This window comes from Vidua chalybeata, chromosome 7 (genome assembly GCF_026979565.1).
Source record: "Vidua chalybeata isolate OUT-0048 chromosome 7, bVidCha1 merged haplotype, whole genome shotgun sequence".
Lineage (NCBI taxonomy): Eukaryota > Metazoa > Chordata > Aves > Passeriformes > Viduidae > Vidua > Vidua chalybeata.
Genome location: NC_071536.1, coordinates 30107245 through 30122520, shown reverse-complemented (window position 1 = coordinate 30122520; position 15276 = coordinate 30107245). Strand labels below are relative to the sequence as shown.

Below are 15276 nucleotides of genomic sequence, written 5' to 3'. Positions count from 1 at the left end.
TAATTTAATACTTAGAGGATCAGTAGAATATTTTACAGATCACTTTACATTCTCCCTCATGACCCATCAAAATATGTGTCTGAAGAAGTTAATTTTTTGCCCTGCTGATGATTAATTCATGAGGCTTCGACAATATGCAAAGTGAAAGACACAAATTGGCTTCTCCAGCAATACCTTCAAATACCTCTAATTATTCACAGGGGATATGGCAGAGCTAAAGGACCCACAAAGGTTCAGAACAGTCACAATTCTTTCAACCCAGTAGGTCAAGGACTTCCTCTTCTAAAACAATAAGTCAGCAACATTACTAATTCAGAACAGAGACAAATCTGATGGAATGCCTTCACAATTATTAAACATGGCATTCTTTAAGGTGCTGAGCCAATAAATTCCACATTCGTTTTTTAAATTAAACCTCAAGTTAATGAAGTCTGCCTGTCTTGTAAAAAAAAAAAAGACACAAAAAAGAGTAGAAGGGATTTTAGAATCTCAACTAGAAAACAGACAAGACTATTTGTAATGAATACTGAACACTCTATTAACATACACCCTGCTTTAAAAAAAATGCAAGCATTAACTTTGCTGACTGGATAATAACTGTAATAATAATCACTACTAGAGAGGCTTTCCTGAGGATACTTATCTAATGTCCTCATAATTTATAACTCTCTAGCCCAACCCTGTATAGTGCCAAGGGCAATCAACTGCAGCTTAGGAAAAATGTTCTGCATGTATCAGAATTTCCCAGATTTTCTAACAGTGACTCTGATTGTTTTATTCTAATAAGTCTTGTACATACTAGATGTGGGAAAAATTTTGTATCACAATAGGAAATTTCAAATTTACTTACTGATTTATAGAAAACGTACAAAATTTATCATTTTGTACAAAATGAGGACCAGTGGTACATGATACATAATATCACTTCCTTGGCTTACTCTTTTCTACTTCTTGTTGAAGGAGAAAAGTAAAATCTTCAAGATTTTACCACAAAGACCCCACTCCTAACTTAGCTAATTTTCACGTCAAGATACACTGGAAGATATCCAAATCCAAAATGGCATAATGGCACATTACATTTTCCAAAGAATGGGTATTCCTCTTCTATCACAAATATCCTCTGCATCCCAATGACTAATAACTGCTGTTATTCAGAAAAAAAAAAAAAAAAAAAAAAAAAAAAGAAAGAAAAGCAGCTTTAAATAATCTTCTGCCCTAAATTAACCAACCCTCTGTGTACAGAGACACAGAACAGGCTGCTGCATTCCTATTTCCTTTCACTGTAACATTTAGTCTGATGTTTTGACACCTTTTTTGAGATCACATCCAACTGGTTCACTGCTGTAGCTACAAACCCAGTTTCAAAGGCAGATAATATATACAAATACTTATCCACACCTTTTTGAAAGAAGACAGCTTTGTTATTTCTAATTCAACATTTGGCACTGTCATCAGTCCCTCTCCTGAACTGCACTGCCTTTTGCCTTTTGTGTATTACATAGATAAAGATCATGGTTAAACAAATCTTCTGCTAACTAAATTACAAATCTGCAAGGCTTGAGTGCCAGTAATCCTCACTTTTTTCCCCCCCATCCAACAGACAGAAAGGCCTGGTGTAGTAAAAATTATGATTCATATTACAGGAACACTCAAAGACCTTTAGGAAAGGTATACTGGAACCTGTTGTAGTTCACACCAGAGAAAAACATTGAAGAGACATTCCAAGTCACTTAAAACCAGAAAACAAATCGCAGGAAACAGGAGAGCCAAGTAACCTATGAGAAAGAAATCCCATTCAGTAGCTGGGGAGCAATCAGTGAGCACCAGGAGCAGGAGGGAGCCTCCTCTGTGAAGCCCCTGCACTTAGAGCACAGGCAGTTAAAGCTTTCCAGCCAGGCAAATCAGATTCAAAGGAGCAAATGTCCATATCAAGGTGGAATGCAACCACATCCCCTAAGTACCCTGCTGCCACAAAGTCATTCAGCCACATTTATGAGAAGCCCAAAGGACATTCAGGGACCATCAATTTTATCATGGCAGACATTTCTTTACATTATTACTAAAAGACATGCCCTATATGTAGTCTCCTGTCAAAATGTGAGAAATCAGGTCAAGTTTCAACTCTTTGCTATGTTCAGCACATTCTCTAAATTATACTGCTCGAGCCTTCCTGAGCAATCTGGCTATCAGACACTGTATGCTGCACATTAAACAAATCTAATCTTATTTCATTATTCCATGCTGGTTCCACTACTTACATTTCTAACCAAAACATCAGTTTAAATGTTACTGATAAGACTAAGCAGACACGGTACTAATAACCTATCTGTCAATCATTTAAAATTACTCTCAGCAGAATTATAAGCATACCCTCTAAAAATCACAATTTGCATTCTGAACATTTAGAGTGCAGATACCTGCTGCCCTCAGACCAATGATTTGAATAATGCTTCCCTGAATAATTATCAAGTCATGTAAAGAGCATCAGAAATAGCATTTACTTTTCAGCAGCCTGTCCAAACATAATCAGCCAGTTATCAGTTTAATGTTACCACAAGAAACAGCATCTTCACTCAATACAAATGTACTCCTACCTACTCCAGCTGCTTTCAGTGTGCTGTCTTCCTGCAAAATCAGTTTCTCATCATCTTCCAAACTCACTACAAGCTCACCAGTCTACAAATCAGAGAACCAGAAAACAAAGATAAGAAGTATTTACTGATTTCCTCTGCTCCAGTCTTGTGTGACAATGCAAAGATCTGCCTGCATCAAAGCATGTAAAAGGGGAAGAACACAGCTAATAATCTTACCTTAGATTTGTGTGCTTGGTGAATAATCTTCATTGTATCTGAAAGAAAAAATAGTGTTTTCCTAAAATAAGGCTTAATAAGCACACAACACTGAAAGTTGTACTTGGGGAAAGACAAACAAACAAAGGGGGAAGCTTCAAAATCTTTTGTTATTAACAATTTTGTGTATTCAACCTGAAAGAGACTGCACAAAGACTGCAGGCACAGTCTTAAAGCAGTCAATGCAACATTAAGGTACCACATCCTATTGGGCTTCTGTCTGCTGGCTGAATTACAATAACCAACTAATGACCATCTCAATTGCCAGTCAAAACACATCAATTTAAATGCCACTTAGGGTGTTTTAACTTAATAGGTTTTACACATGCAATTGGGGCAGGACCAACAGCATTTATGCACTGTCAACTGCTACAGCTAAGTTGATAGGCAGCAAGTAATTAAGACACAGTAACCTGAGCACTTCAGATCATCCCTTGAAATTTTGCTTCTCATGAATACAACACCCACCACCCACAGCAGAAATTTCATTAAGCAAGTTCATTTTTACATGAACATCTACAGCCTCTTCTCTTTAATGCTACACTCTCTTCAACAATTTTTATTTCACATTTGTGCAGTGTAGTGCTTTTAGAAATTAAAAAAAAAAGTACTTGCCAGTTTCTTCTGGCAAGATGGGCAGGGCTTTGCTACCAGAAGGGAAACACAGGGGAAAATAACACAGTCACTAAAGCAACTGGATGAGTGCAAAAATGCATAGGGAACAGCTTAAAGCCATGCAACACTAAAAAAAAAAAATTGAACTCTGAAGACTCTGTGTTTGAACAAATTTGGAGTAACTCATCAATCCCTTTCCAGCAAAGAAGAAAAACCAGTTCTGCTTGTCTGCTCATGTTCTGTTCTAGTTTAGTTTTGTGCTCTGAGTGAACATTACATGTTGCAATAGTCTGGTAAGAGAAGGATGTAGCAAAGTTAACTATTGGCTAAACCAACTTTCAAATTACCAGAAGTAAGTGTTCAGATTCTAACAGAGATCACATTCCCTCTCAGAAGTTTGCTTCCATACCATTCTGGCCCATTCTGAACACTACTTAAAACATTACATAAGGTAAGAAGTACCCTGTATTCTCCCTGCAGAGGTCACTGAGAAGGCAGCCTTGGCATGTTGTAATAACTGTGGTATTAGAAGCAAGACAAACATTAAATTGCAATTTCCAGGATCCATCTTGCATAGAAACATTACAAAAAGACTAAGCAATCTCAGAAAAAAAAAAATTTGCTATCATGAAACCTTTCTACTGCAGCAAATAAACCCAGCCTGTGCCTGTTAGTTTTAAGCTCCTCTGTCTACTTTGGTACATTCCCTTTTCTCTAGTCTTTGTCCAGTCATGTCCTGAAGCATTGTCTCAGCTCTGCTTGCTCAGAACTCCAACACTGGCACCCAGCAGTTTACCATGGGTCCATCTGAGCTATTAAATGGCTTCTTTAACTCTTTTACAGAGATGAAACTACAGTCTCTTCTCATAAGCTAAGTCCTCTGACTAGCCTTTGCTATTTCATCCCCACTTGCTCCCACTCAATCATATTGCCAAGTTTTTATCTTGCCTTTTCTGATAATAGGTCTATCATGGCAATTGATAAGATACCACTTTGTAAGTGATTTTATGAACTACCTGCCATACTGCTCCACATTCATGGATGAAAGAAATAAAACTGAGAAGCAGCTTATGGAACAAGCTGGCACCCAGACTGCCAACATCACTGGAAAGGTACTGTGATATGAAAAGGTGACAAGGTACTAAGATAAGACTGACTCAGAAGAGCTCTAGACCAAGAATCAGAATAATCCAAATGAAGAGAAAATGGAGGTTGAAAGCTTTGAGATGTGAATTGGAGCACTGATCCAAGACCAAAAATGCGATGGCATTATATATGATGTTAAAACAAAGTGGTGCTGAATTCTGCAGGGAAGGAAGCTGAAACAGGCAAGTTGAGAGACAACCAGATCCAACCGAGATTTCTGGCACTGCCAAACAAAACAGGAGAAAAAGTCTGGCTTTTCCTGACACTATTAATGCAGAAGTATCACTGCCTTTGCCTCACAAAAACATAAGAAAGACACAGCAAAGCAGTGTAGAGATAACAGAGATGCCAAAAACATGAACCTGGATGATTCAGAGCCTGAGGGGAAGGTGAGGAACCTGGCTTTGATTTTCCTGTGTGAAAATTTTCCTGCAGTTAGCACCATCACAGTAAGAGTAGGCTCCCAGTAACAGGTGCAACAGGTTTTAAAGTTATGCTCAGTCCTACACAGTACAATCAGGCCCTCAGCCACCAGATATCCCTTGGGAAAAGCTAAACTGATCTCCAAGTGATGAAAGAACTAGCAGCTGGGATAGGCAGCACCAGGGATACAACTGAGAGCAGCAGTTCTAGACAGGAACCCCTCAAACAGTCAAAGCCACCAACGGGGTGAAGGGCACCTCCAAATTCAAACTTACACTTCCAGATGTTTCTCTGTTTCACCACCCTTCACTTTTTTTAAATAGGCAAATAAAGTTTATTACCCTTCACATGTATTAAGTAGATTTCTCACTCAGTTCTTTGAGTCACTATAGAGGAAGGAGTTTGTCAGCTCCAAGAACATGGGATGCAGAGGGTCACTTGCAGGAAAACTCCAAGGGAACTCTGAGAATTACCAAGTTTAGGAAAAGATATGTGACCGACACCCGAGTTTACAAACTCCAAGAAAGGAAGTAATTCAGTCTATTTAAAAGGTTTTCTCTGTCCCAAACAGATTAATTGGATATGTTCATGCCAATTTGCACAAAAAGGAAATATACATATAGCTTTGATAAAGCCAGCTTAAATTTCACATCATGCTATTTCCTACCACCAGCTTGTATTTAAGAGCTTTCATATCCACTTGGAGCAAAGTTCCCCTGTTTCCCTTATATTGTGTAAACTATTTAAATATATCACTCTTAAGTATTTTCTACTTTTTGCCTTCAGCTTCTGCCTCACCATCAGTAAATAGATACTGAAGTACATAAGCACATAGAGAACTACAATTTCAAAGTGTTTTGAGATCACAAGGTGCTCATTAAGGCAAAGACAAGAGTTAGGCATTTTTTAAAAAGTAATAAAAAATTAATATCAAAACTCTTCAGTTCCCGATAGCAAATAATGTAAACCATGCAGCCTAATTCAAAGATTAAAACAGATCTTCACAATAATGGCCAAGTTCTGCAGACAAGATCCCAGTGGCATAACTCCAGCTAGAAGAGCTGGACAGAGTTGCAAATGTAGGCAGGCACTGGCACCAACATTAGTATTTGCAGCAATTATCTTTTAAGTTGTATAAATGCTGGTGCAAAATATCATGTGGTCATTTGACAGTACTTAAAACAGGAAAAATAAAAACCACCTACCATACTTATAATTTTTAAAAGGAGGAGGAAGTCCTGATCTTGAAGATACATCTATTAAAATAAAAGCACAAAGTAAAACAAACTTATTTTTTAAATTATTTCCAATACTTCATTTTCCATTATTGTGCAATGTGTGCATCCCCTGGGCAGCCTTTACATCAAAATAAATCTGCAGCATAGGAGACTTGTTTCAGCATCAAATGCTAAAACACAGCCTTTGGCCCAGATTCTATAGTGACTCCATATGTGAATAACTTAATTTGAGCATGAAGTCTCTCTGAACAAAACACCCCATGAGGACAGTGAGTCAGTGCAATTCGGGTATGATCACGGGAGTCTGATCCTTCAGAAACCTGCCAGGAACATCCTTTTAATGGTTTGCCCAGCATCTCTCTTTACCTTACACAAACAGCTGACAACTGTCATCCAGAACTGAACCCTTAGGTAAACATGCCATGAAAAGGAAGCCAGACTGTAGAAAATTAACTCTTTAGCTGCTTGCAGGACACAGCCCGTATGTAACTGCAGGAACACTGATACCTTCCCTGGTGCCAGTGCTCCCTGTGACTTAAGCAGGACCTCAGAAGGCCCAGCCACCTGTGGGGTGCCCAGCAGCAAGGTGGCTGAAGCCAGGATTTCTTCAGCAGTTTAACCATTTATCTTAAATGGCCTCTTCAAAACAGATTACTGTAAAGGAAGGAACAGGGCTTTTGGATCCCTGTAGAACAAGGTTCTAAGTCTTGTTCAAAACATTGGCTTTATCTCAAATAACAGTGAGTTGCAATATTGCACACATCAAAAGCAAGTTTCGTAGCATTGGTTTTTATTTTCTTGGTCATAACAGCAGCTGTGCCATATGTTCTGAAAGTGCTTGCAGTTTTCCAACAGCATCCTAAGACCTTGCCATGCCTATCACTGTCTAGAAGTATGGAAATTACCAAACACAAGACACCCATTGTCCCAGGGCAATGTCCTAGGAGTTGCTCAAATACTACCATCTATAACAGCTCAAGACTTGTTTAAAGCTGACTTCATGCAAAAAAAAAAAAAAAGAAAAGTTATTTTGTACCCTTTGAATGTCTCCATTGAAGTGTGTGGAAATACACCTGCAGGATTAAGGGTAACACCCAAATTATCAAATCACTGTGTGGGCTGGTCTGCAGTACTTAACCTTTAGATTCACTGTCACTTTCAACCAGGCTTATAAAAGAGAAAGCCCACAGATGAGTAAATCTGCACCACAAAGCTCAAGATGGAGACAGAAACTCAAAAACAAACATGCAGAGTGACACCACACAGTATCAAAAACAAATTTCAAGATTCTTTTTTCTCACAAATAGCAAACAGATTTGTGTTCCCACATTCCACATTATTTGTGTAGCTAGGATCAAACACTTTCTAAATTCTGTTAATTTATTCCTATAATTTTATGAGTATTCGCCTGACAGCACCCCTCAAGGAGCCTGAGGCACTAAGCCAAATGCAGCAATGCCTTTGTTTCTTTTAGCTTCTTTTAGCCCAATGGGGATTTGGGCAGGGGGAGCAGTCCATCCAAATTCAAGCATGGCACACCGACCACGGAAGCTCTTATTAACTCCAGACCTTTCATCTAAGGAAGGAAAGCACACAGGGGATGTAAACACAAATTCGGCATCTCTACCAAAGCCACAGAATTCCCATTCATTTGCTCCCCTCCACTTCCTTGTGGAGGGACAGCAACACTTGGGACTGAAGGAAGGAGACAGCCACGCCTTACCCCTGCGCACAAAAGCCATGAACTCCTTCACTGTCTGATCCAAGGGAACTCCGTGGTACACCACAGGGCGGAAATTGCGGTGCTCAAAGGAGCGGACGAGACGGACCGTGACGGTCGAGCTTTCTGCTGACATGAGAATGAATTCTGAATAACCTGGGAAACATTAAAGGGAGGAATTACTGCCTTTCCTCTGCGTACGAGCACAGCTGGAAAACGAGGTGCAGGCCAGGCAAAGCCTCGTGCAAAGAATAAAACATGGTGAGAAATCCAACAGCATTGTGCCTTTCAGGATTTCACTGCTATGATTCCGACTGGAGCGGTAACAGCGTCTCAAACAAACAGATACTGCACACCACAACTACAACTAACACACCTGTGCTGTGCAATGGCACCCCAGACTCCCCATTAAACATGCAAAAGTGCTATGGATAAATGCAAGTGTGTTGTGTGGGCTTTAAGTGACTGAAGACTACCTGCTGGGCTCTAGAAGAATGTCCTTATACAAACAAACCCAAAGACTTTTTTAATATACTTGTGTTGGAGAGACTCTAATACTCTGAAAAATGCCTAAGCTGTTACACAATGCTCATTTTCACCTCCCCAGGAAAAGTGAAAAACCACCCCCACATACACAGGCAAATCGTTTTCCTGGTATACTACAGCATAATTAAGGGATTTAATTTATAATAGTTGGTCTCTAAACTATAATTTATAATAGTCGGCTCTGTGGGCTTATACTAGAGAGCAGAGCCTAAAATAGAGTGGCCTTGTCAACCCAAAACCCTCTTCAAACAAGCCCATGTTTTGCTCCATCGGTTTTTTTCTCTCCACAGAAAATAAGCTCTTTTCTACCTTGACAAACATCTCTATTTTTGGCGCTGGCCATCCCTCAGTTTCCTGGCCACGTGCTGAAGTGCCACAGCTGCTGCAGCAAGGAGCAAGGACTGCAGCCCACGTGCTCCAACATCAGCACGACCTTTGCACCTCCCATCCCTGAGCAGGTATCTCAGAGTCCACCTCCAGTCCTGAGAGGGAACCTGTTACCTATTACCTGTTACCTATTACCTGTTACCTATTACCCATTCATCCCCTTATGTTCTTTATTGTGTGTCTTTTTTTTTTCTCCTTTTTTTTTTTTTTTTTTTTTTTTTTTTTTTTTTTTGCTGTGGGGTTATTTAAGTGTCCCACCACCATGCAGGTGCATCCCAGCCTTGGCTGTATTTGTCCCAGCCGTGGCCTGGCAAAGCAAACAACCAATATCTTCATCAAGTACTATCTGCAGAACGGGGACAAACGGGGGCCTTCCGCAGCACAAGGCAACTTGCTTTTGCACCTCCTTGGCTAATAACCCCCCGAGTCCCAATTCCATTTTAAATGATTGTGCATCACACACCGCACAAATAACACATGCCAATCAAAAAAAGCATACTTTGCACCTGAAAATAACTCGACTTATACTAAACAGGAAAGGTGGATGTTTTCTCGGTGCTATTCCACATGGGCTGGTGACTTGGGGGCTGCAGTAAAGGGCACAGCATTCAACTCACTTGCTCCTAAGCAGCATGGAGAAACACTGTGGGGACACAGAACCGGGAGCTCGATCAGAAATCGCCAGTTTTCACATTTACTGCTCAAACCGATCGCACGGAGGGCTGGGACCATGTACTACCCCGCGCCTCCACGAGGACAAGAAGGCAGGCGGGAGGCGCTGGAGGCCCATTCCTCTGGGAGAGAGGGGTCTCCCCGGACCCGCAGCGACACCGGGACCGCCGCCCGCCCCAGCGCAGCCCCGGCCTCGCCCCGCCGCCCGCCCCACTGGGCCCGTTACCGCTCTCCGCCGGCACTTCCGGGTCTCGCCCCGCCCACCCGCTCCGCCAATCGCGTCCTTTCGGCGGCACCCCCGAGGCGCGGGATTGGTTGAGGGGGCTCTGTCCCGCCCGCGCCCCTCGCGCCGCCGTTGTCTCCTCACGCCCTGGTGAATGGGAGGCACCCGCGCCGCCTCCGCATTGGCTCCTTGCCCGCCCTGCGCCCGCCCCCGGCCCGCGCTGATTGGTGCCCGCGGGGCCCGCGGCGCTGCGATTGGCCGGCGGCCGGTCTGGCGAGGGGTGAGGCGGGCGCGCGGCGGGGGCGACGAGGCAGAAGCGGCGGGGCCGGGAGCGCGCGGGGTTTGTCGCAATGACCGAGGTGCGGGGGGCGCCGGGGCTGCGGGTAGCCGGGGGGAGCCGCGGGCCTCCGGGGGGAGCCGGGGGGAGCCGCGGGCCTCCGGGTACCTTCCCCTCACTCACCCCCTGCCGCCTTCCCCCCAGGCCGCGTTCCAGAAGGCTGCCGAGGAGGTGAAGCAGCTGAAGTCGCAGCCCACGGACCAGGAGATGCTGGACATCTACAGCCACTACAAACAGGCCACGGTGGGCGACGTGAACACGGGTAGGCACCGCTCCGGCTGCCGCCCGCGGCGGCGCTGGGGGCGCCTCGGGAGGCAGAGCCTCTCCCCCATGGCCCTTCCCTCAGTCCCGCGGCTCAGCGAAAGTGACTCTGTGCCGACTTGGCACGGATTTGTGTGCGGGAGGGCACAGGCTGACCCGATAAGGCTTTGTGCAACTCGAGGTTTTTAGATTAACCCGGCTGCCGCCGTCTGTTCCGTGCAGTGAATGCCTGAGGATGCTTTCCGCAAATATGGGGATTGGGTTTTTTGGAGACCTCTGTTAGTAAGTAGCTGCTCAGGCTGAGGGGTGCTGCTTTAATGCAAACGCATCTCGGTTGTGCAGACCTAAACAGCAAGGCAAGTGATACAAGGGTGGAATTGCTTGGAGGGGATGACACATTGAGTTTATTTAGACTGGATTGGCTGCTAAAAATAGCACTGGAAAGCAAAACCAGAAGAATAGGAGAAAACTCTTATACGAGCTGCAATTAAATATACTTCGGAAAGACTGTACCAAAAATATGTCTTCAGGTATACAGTGCAAAATGTTTCTGGCTACTTCTCTTGCTACAATGCTGTCTATGGCAGCTCAGCCTTTGGAATAACATTTAAAGAGAAGCGTGTCTCTATCGTCCTTGTGTAACGCTGGAGTAGCTAGAATTAGAAAGGGAAAAGGTCATTTCTTTGGAGCCCTGGCCTTCTAACCCAGTTGCTGGCAAAGTTTATTGAGCGTCCATTGATTTAAAAGCTGGCAGTGAAGTGTACAGGAAATTGTAATTTAATCTCCTTTTTCCAAAGCTGGCAGTGTGAGGGAGAAAAGAATTGACTTTGGGTTTAAGATGTGGTCTCTCTGGTGTGGCTGGACATCAGCATTATTAGTGCTTGACAGGGTGAAACAGTGCTGGGAATATGCCACCATTCCTGCAAGTGTCTGCACTCCTGTGAAGCAGCAGCCAACGTGAGTTGGCCCGAGAAGCAGCCTGTGGGAGGGTGACTGATGGGGTTTGTGCTGGAGAGAAGTGGAGCTGCCAACTGGAGCTACAGGTCACTGTGCCATGGGGGCTGCACAGGGGTGTTTCTGTGCATACTGCCCAGTTCCTTTTGTGAGTTCTAAGAATTATCTTTAAGGAGAGAGAGAGAGAGGAAGTAAAACCACAAAGGAGACTTTACACAAAGATGAACCATGTACATGTCATTTACTTTCTGCTTGGCCACTCACAGCCTGCAGTGAAGTGAGTTAAATTTCCAAGGTTTTCAAATGCAGAACTATAGGTTAGAAATACACCACTAACTTGATGACAACGAGTTCCAAGCTGTATGTTACTACAAACAGCTGTCTGTTTATCTGTCTCTGCCTGTAATGGACCTCAGAGTGTTTCTGCTTTACTTTAGAACTGGTGTTCTTTAATTGGAAAGACGTCACAGCAGGCTCTTCAGAAAGTACAACTAAACCAAATGACAGCAGTTGGTGTTCTTCTGCTCAAATGCTGCTGTCTCAAGGGAATTTAAAGAGTCTATTTGTCACCAACCATGTTGTAACATATTCCCCTGAGGTGATCTCCTGGCTACAGGTTAGCAAGTAACAGCTGCAGAGATGAGCCATTGTATTTAGTCACAGTTAAGAGCTAACTAAGCCTTCAAGTGGGTATTACCTACAGCCAGATCACACAAACTAATCCTGCTGCTTATCCTGTCTTTCTCAGAGCGCCCTGGTATGCTGGACTTCAAAGGCAAAGCAAAGTGGGATGCCTGGAGTGCATTGAAAGGTAAGTGTCTGATTTAAAAAATCAGTAAAATTACCACTGGCAAACCAGTCAGAAAGACACAGGTAGTTAAGCAAGAAACAAGATAGTGTTGCCTTTTCATACAAGAGTTCTAGAAGTTCAGAATACCACAATAATAAACTTTACCTCTGCAAGGCAGAAGTAATCTTAAAAAATATGGCCCGTGTGAAAGGGAATTAGGGTGCAAAATGCCCAGCTGGCCTAAGATGTTAAATAAAGAAGAATAATAACAGCAGCAGAAATTAAAATTTGTTTTCTTGATCCCAGCCTAATACCCCAAATACTGAGCTCTCCCTCCAGCTGTTATGCATCTTCCCATTAGGAAAGCTTTGGAAGAAACAACGGAGCTCTCAGCTCTAAATGAGGAGCCAAACAAGTGGTCTAATCTGTGACAATGGGGCTTTTTTCTGGTGTTTTAAGGAATAGCTCTCCTGTAATACTTATCAATGGCATTAATAGAACTAATACACTGGTTAGTTGCTGCCTGTGCAAAAACAACTTTGCTTGGAAGCACTGTGTTTTCATGACTGATAAAACACATTTGTTTAAAACTTTAACAGTGGATTCACAGCCAAGTGACCTTCCTGGCTCCTTTGCTCTCCAGTGGCACAGACTAGAGCAAGAATTGTAACTTGTAAAAGGCACCTTAATCTGTGAAAGGTATCTGACTGCTTCCTGTGTTCTGTCCTTCAGGAATGTCCAAAGAAGATGCAATGAAAGCTTACATAGCAAAAGTGGAAGAACTAAAGGGCAAATATGGCATCTGAGGACTGGATAAATCAGCTACATGCACGCCTGAAGCCTGCCTTATTTCTAATGTGGAAAACTGGTTTCTAAGAGTAACCTTAGATACCTAATATGTGGTAGTCGGTTCTCCTCATGCCTGTAGCTCAGGAGAAATCATGTACCTGGCTAATGTACTGACACGGTATAAATTCCTTCTGGGAACAAAATCTGGAACTCATTAAAGTGCATTTGGTACTTTAGCTGTTGTGCTGGTCGTCCCTTAGCGCTCACTGTGAGCCCGTCCCGGAACTGCCGTGGTGCCGCTGCCGAGCAGAGCCGCCTCCCCCGTCCTTGTGCCGCTAGAGGGGGACGGTCACCTGCGTTCGGGCACTGCCCACTCCTGTCCAAACCACTCCTTTCCAGGTCGCTGAGTGACGACCCACAGAAGCTGGAGCACCACAGAGCCTATCTGGAAAAGGTTATCTCTAATGCTGTGTGTGCTAAGAACAAGGTGCTTGATACTTGTTGCCTGGAGCCTTCAGAGATTAGTCAACAGCTGCCAAATCATCTTTCATAAAACACTTCTGTGTTTTATGAACAACAATGTTGGGCTCCTAGAGTAAAGGCAAGTACTAAACACAAAGCTTTCCCTGGGCAAAGAGAGATTCCAGAGGCAGTGGAGTTGATCCTCTTGATGCTGTAAAAGCAAGAGAATCAACTTGATGTTGCCATGCAGTTGGCTGCAGTGAGGGGTGAGTCACTATAGACTGGCTGAACACTGGCAAGACTGCTCGAAGAGAAAGACTTACAGTGATCATCAGGAAAAGTTGTATTACAAAACACAGTTGTGACTGTCTCTAGTAGGTTCACTGTTTTGGTCTGCCTGGTGTAGTCCCTTGGAGCTGCTGATTTTGGAAAAGGAAGACTTTGCTTTTAAAATGTGACTTTGAACTATTCCAGCATAAAGCATTTGAGAATGAAATCACAACCTTATACAGGAATAAGGCATTATAATTCCTGCTCTACTGGTTAGCATCTGAATAGGTGAGGACTTCAAGCACTCTTCAGATAAGCAATTGATTTATGGAACTATGTAGGGATGGAAACTATCATTATGTATCTGTCTGGGTACAGTTTTGTAGCTAGTTATACATGGTGAGTAGTAGATTCAGAGATTACTTCACATGCTTTCAAAAATTTTAACTTTCCCCTTTACTACTTTTAATGCAAAATGCTCTTAGAGCTGCTTTTTGTCCTTTAAGATGTATTAGAATAAAGATGGAAGAAAAAGGGCAGTTTATTCTTGTTCCTCCTTGTTCTTTTGGGTAAGTAAAATAAGCATTTGGGGTTTTTTTACCTGCTCTTGTATCCTCTGTTACTTGAAGTTGTCTTAATTAACTTCACTTTGCAAGAAAGGGGTAAGAGCAGATGTTCACCGTAAGAAATGCTTTTGCCTCTTCTCTAGCCCTAAATTCCACATCTACAGCTCCATCTTGGCAGCTGTATTTTGTGAAGCTGGTTATCTTTGAAGGACTCTGCCAAACTTTACCAGAACAGAGCTCACACAGCAAATGCTCCCACATTGCTCTTGTTTGCTAGAAGCTGATGCACTGTGAGCACTCTGTGCTTTGCCAGCATGTTTTCTGTCAAAACAAGTGTAGTCAGAATTTTTGACTGCTAAAGTAGTGGAGCTGGGTCTAAAGGATGGGCTGGGGGTAACAAATTCTGTATCACAGTCCTCATTTGGATTCATTTCCCCAGTGACAATTAACTGTTACAGTGCTGCTCTCCTTTCTCATACCTCTAGCATTAGGAAAACATCACTTTGTACACAGTGCTTATCCGAGAGAGGGTTTGCTCTTTGCCAGGCTTACAAATAATGCTATTTGCCAAGGAATACAAGTGACTGAGAATTCTGTCTTTATTTGGATACTTAATTTTTTTACTGTAGCAACACCTTTCTGCTTGCAGGTTCACCACCCTTAAGAAAGTAACTACTATTTAGCTTGCCCTTTGGCAATCAACTGTGTCTTACAGGAGCAAGCTGAAAACTTCAGGATGTGGAAATAGCTCTGCAGTAAGCAGCTACAAAAGGCACAAAGGTGGAAGTAAAGGTACTGGTGGTGGCTGTGCACAGTGTTTGTGACAAGAAGCAACAACACAAAGTTTGGCTGAATGGGTAGTAATTGTTGAATAGACTGAGAGTTGAAATAGATTGAGCTGAGTTAAAGGGCTCCTTATGGTTGTCTAGCAGCAGGATGAATGTCTGTAAATGTGTAAGGATGCTGGGCTGCCTGAAAATGTTGCTGACCTAGTGACCGCCTAGTGCTTGCAGGTAAGGTGTGTGAGG

At 43.0% G+C, this 15276-nt stretch overlaps 2 protein-coding genes across 5 annotated transcripts in view; one reads left to right on the top strand and one right to left on the bottom strand.

Moving 5' to 3' along the window:
* C7H2orf76 (chromosome 7 C2orf76 homolog) overlaps positions 1–9893 on the bottom strand; it is a 52043-nt gene extending 42150 nt beyond the window's left edge. The window contains exons 1-6 of one of the 4 annotated variants that reach the window (XM_053947286.1): positions 9823–9893; positions 9542–9567; positions 7995–8147; positions 6239–6289; positions 2811–2848; positions 2595–2676 (exon numbers count right to left, since the gene is read on the bottom strand). In XM_053947286.1, the coding sequence (XP_053803261.1) occupies positions 2595–2676; positions 2811–2848; positions 6239–6289; positions 7995–8127 (304 nt within the window). In that variant the 5' untranslated portion in view covers positions 8128–8147; positions 9542–9567; positions 9823–9893. The other 3 variants (XM_053947288.1, XM_053947285.1, XM_053947287.1) reach the window with 3 other exon arrangements.
* Positions 9894–10113: 220 nt separating this feature from the next.
* Positions 10114–13186, top strand: DBI (diazepam binding inhibitor, acyl-CoA binding protein). Its single transcript, XM_053947289.1, has 4 exons — positions 10114–10178; positions 10301–10418; positions 12120–12182; positions 12894–13186. Exons 1-4 carry the CDS (start codon positions 10170–10172, stop codon positions 12965–12967), a joined length of 264 nt encoding a protein of 87 aa, XP_053803264.1. The 5' UTR covers positions 10114–10169; the 3' UTR covers positions 12968–13186.
* The last annotated feature ends 2090 nt before the right edge of the window (positions 13187–15276 follow it).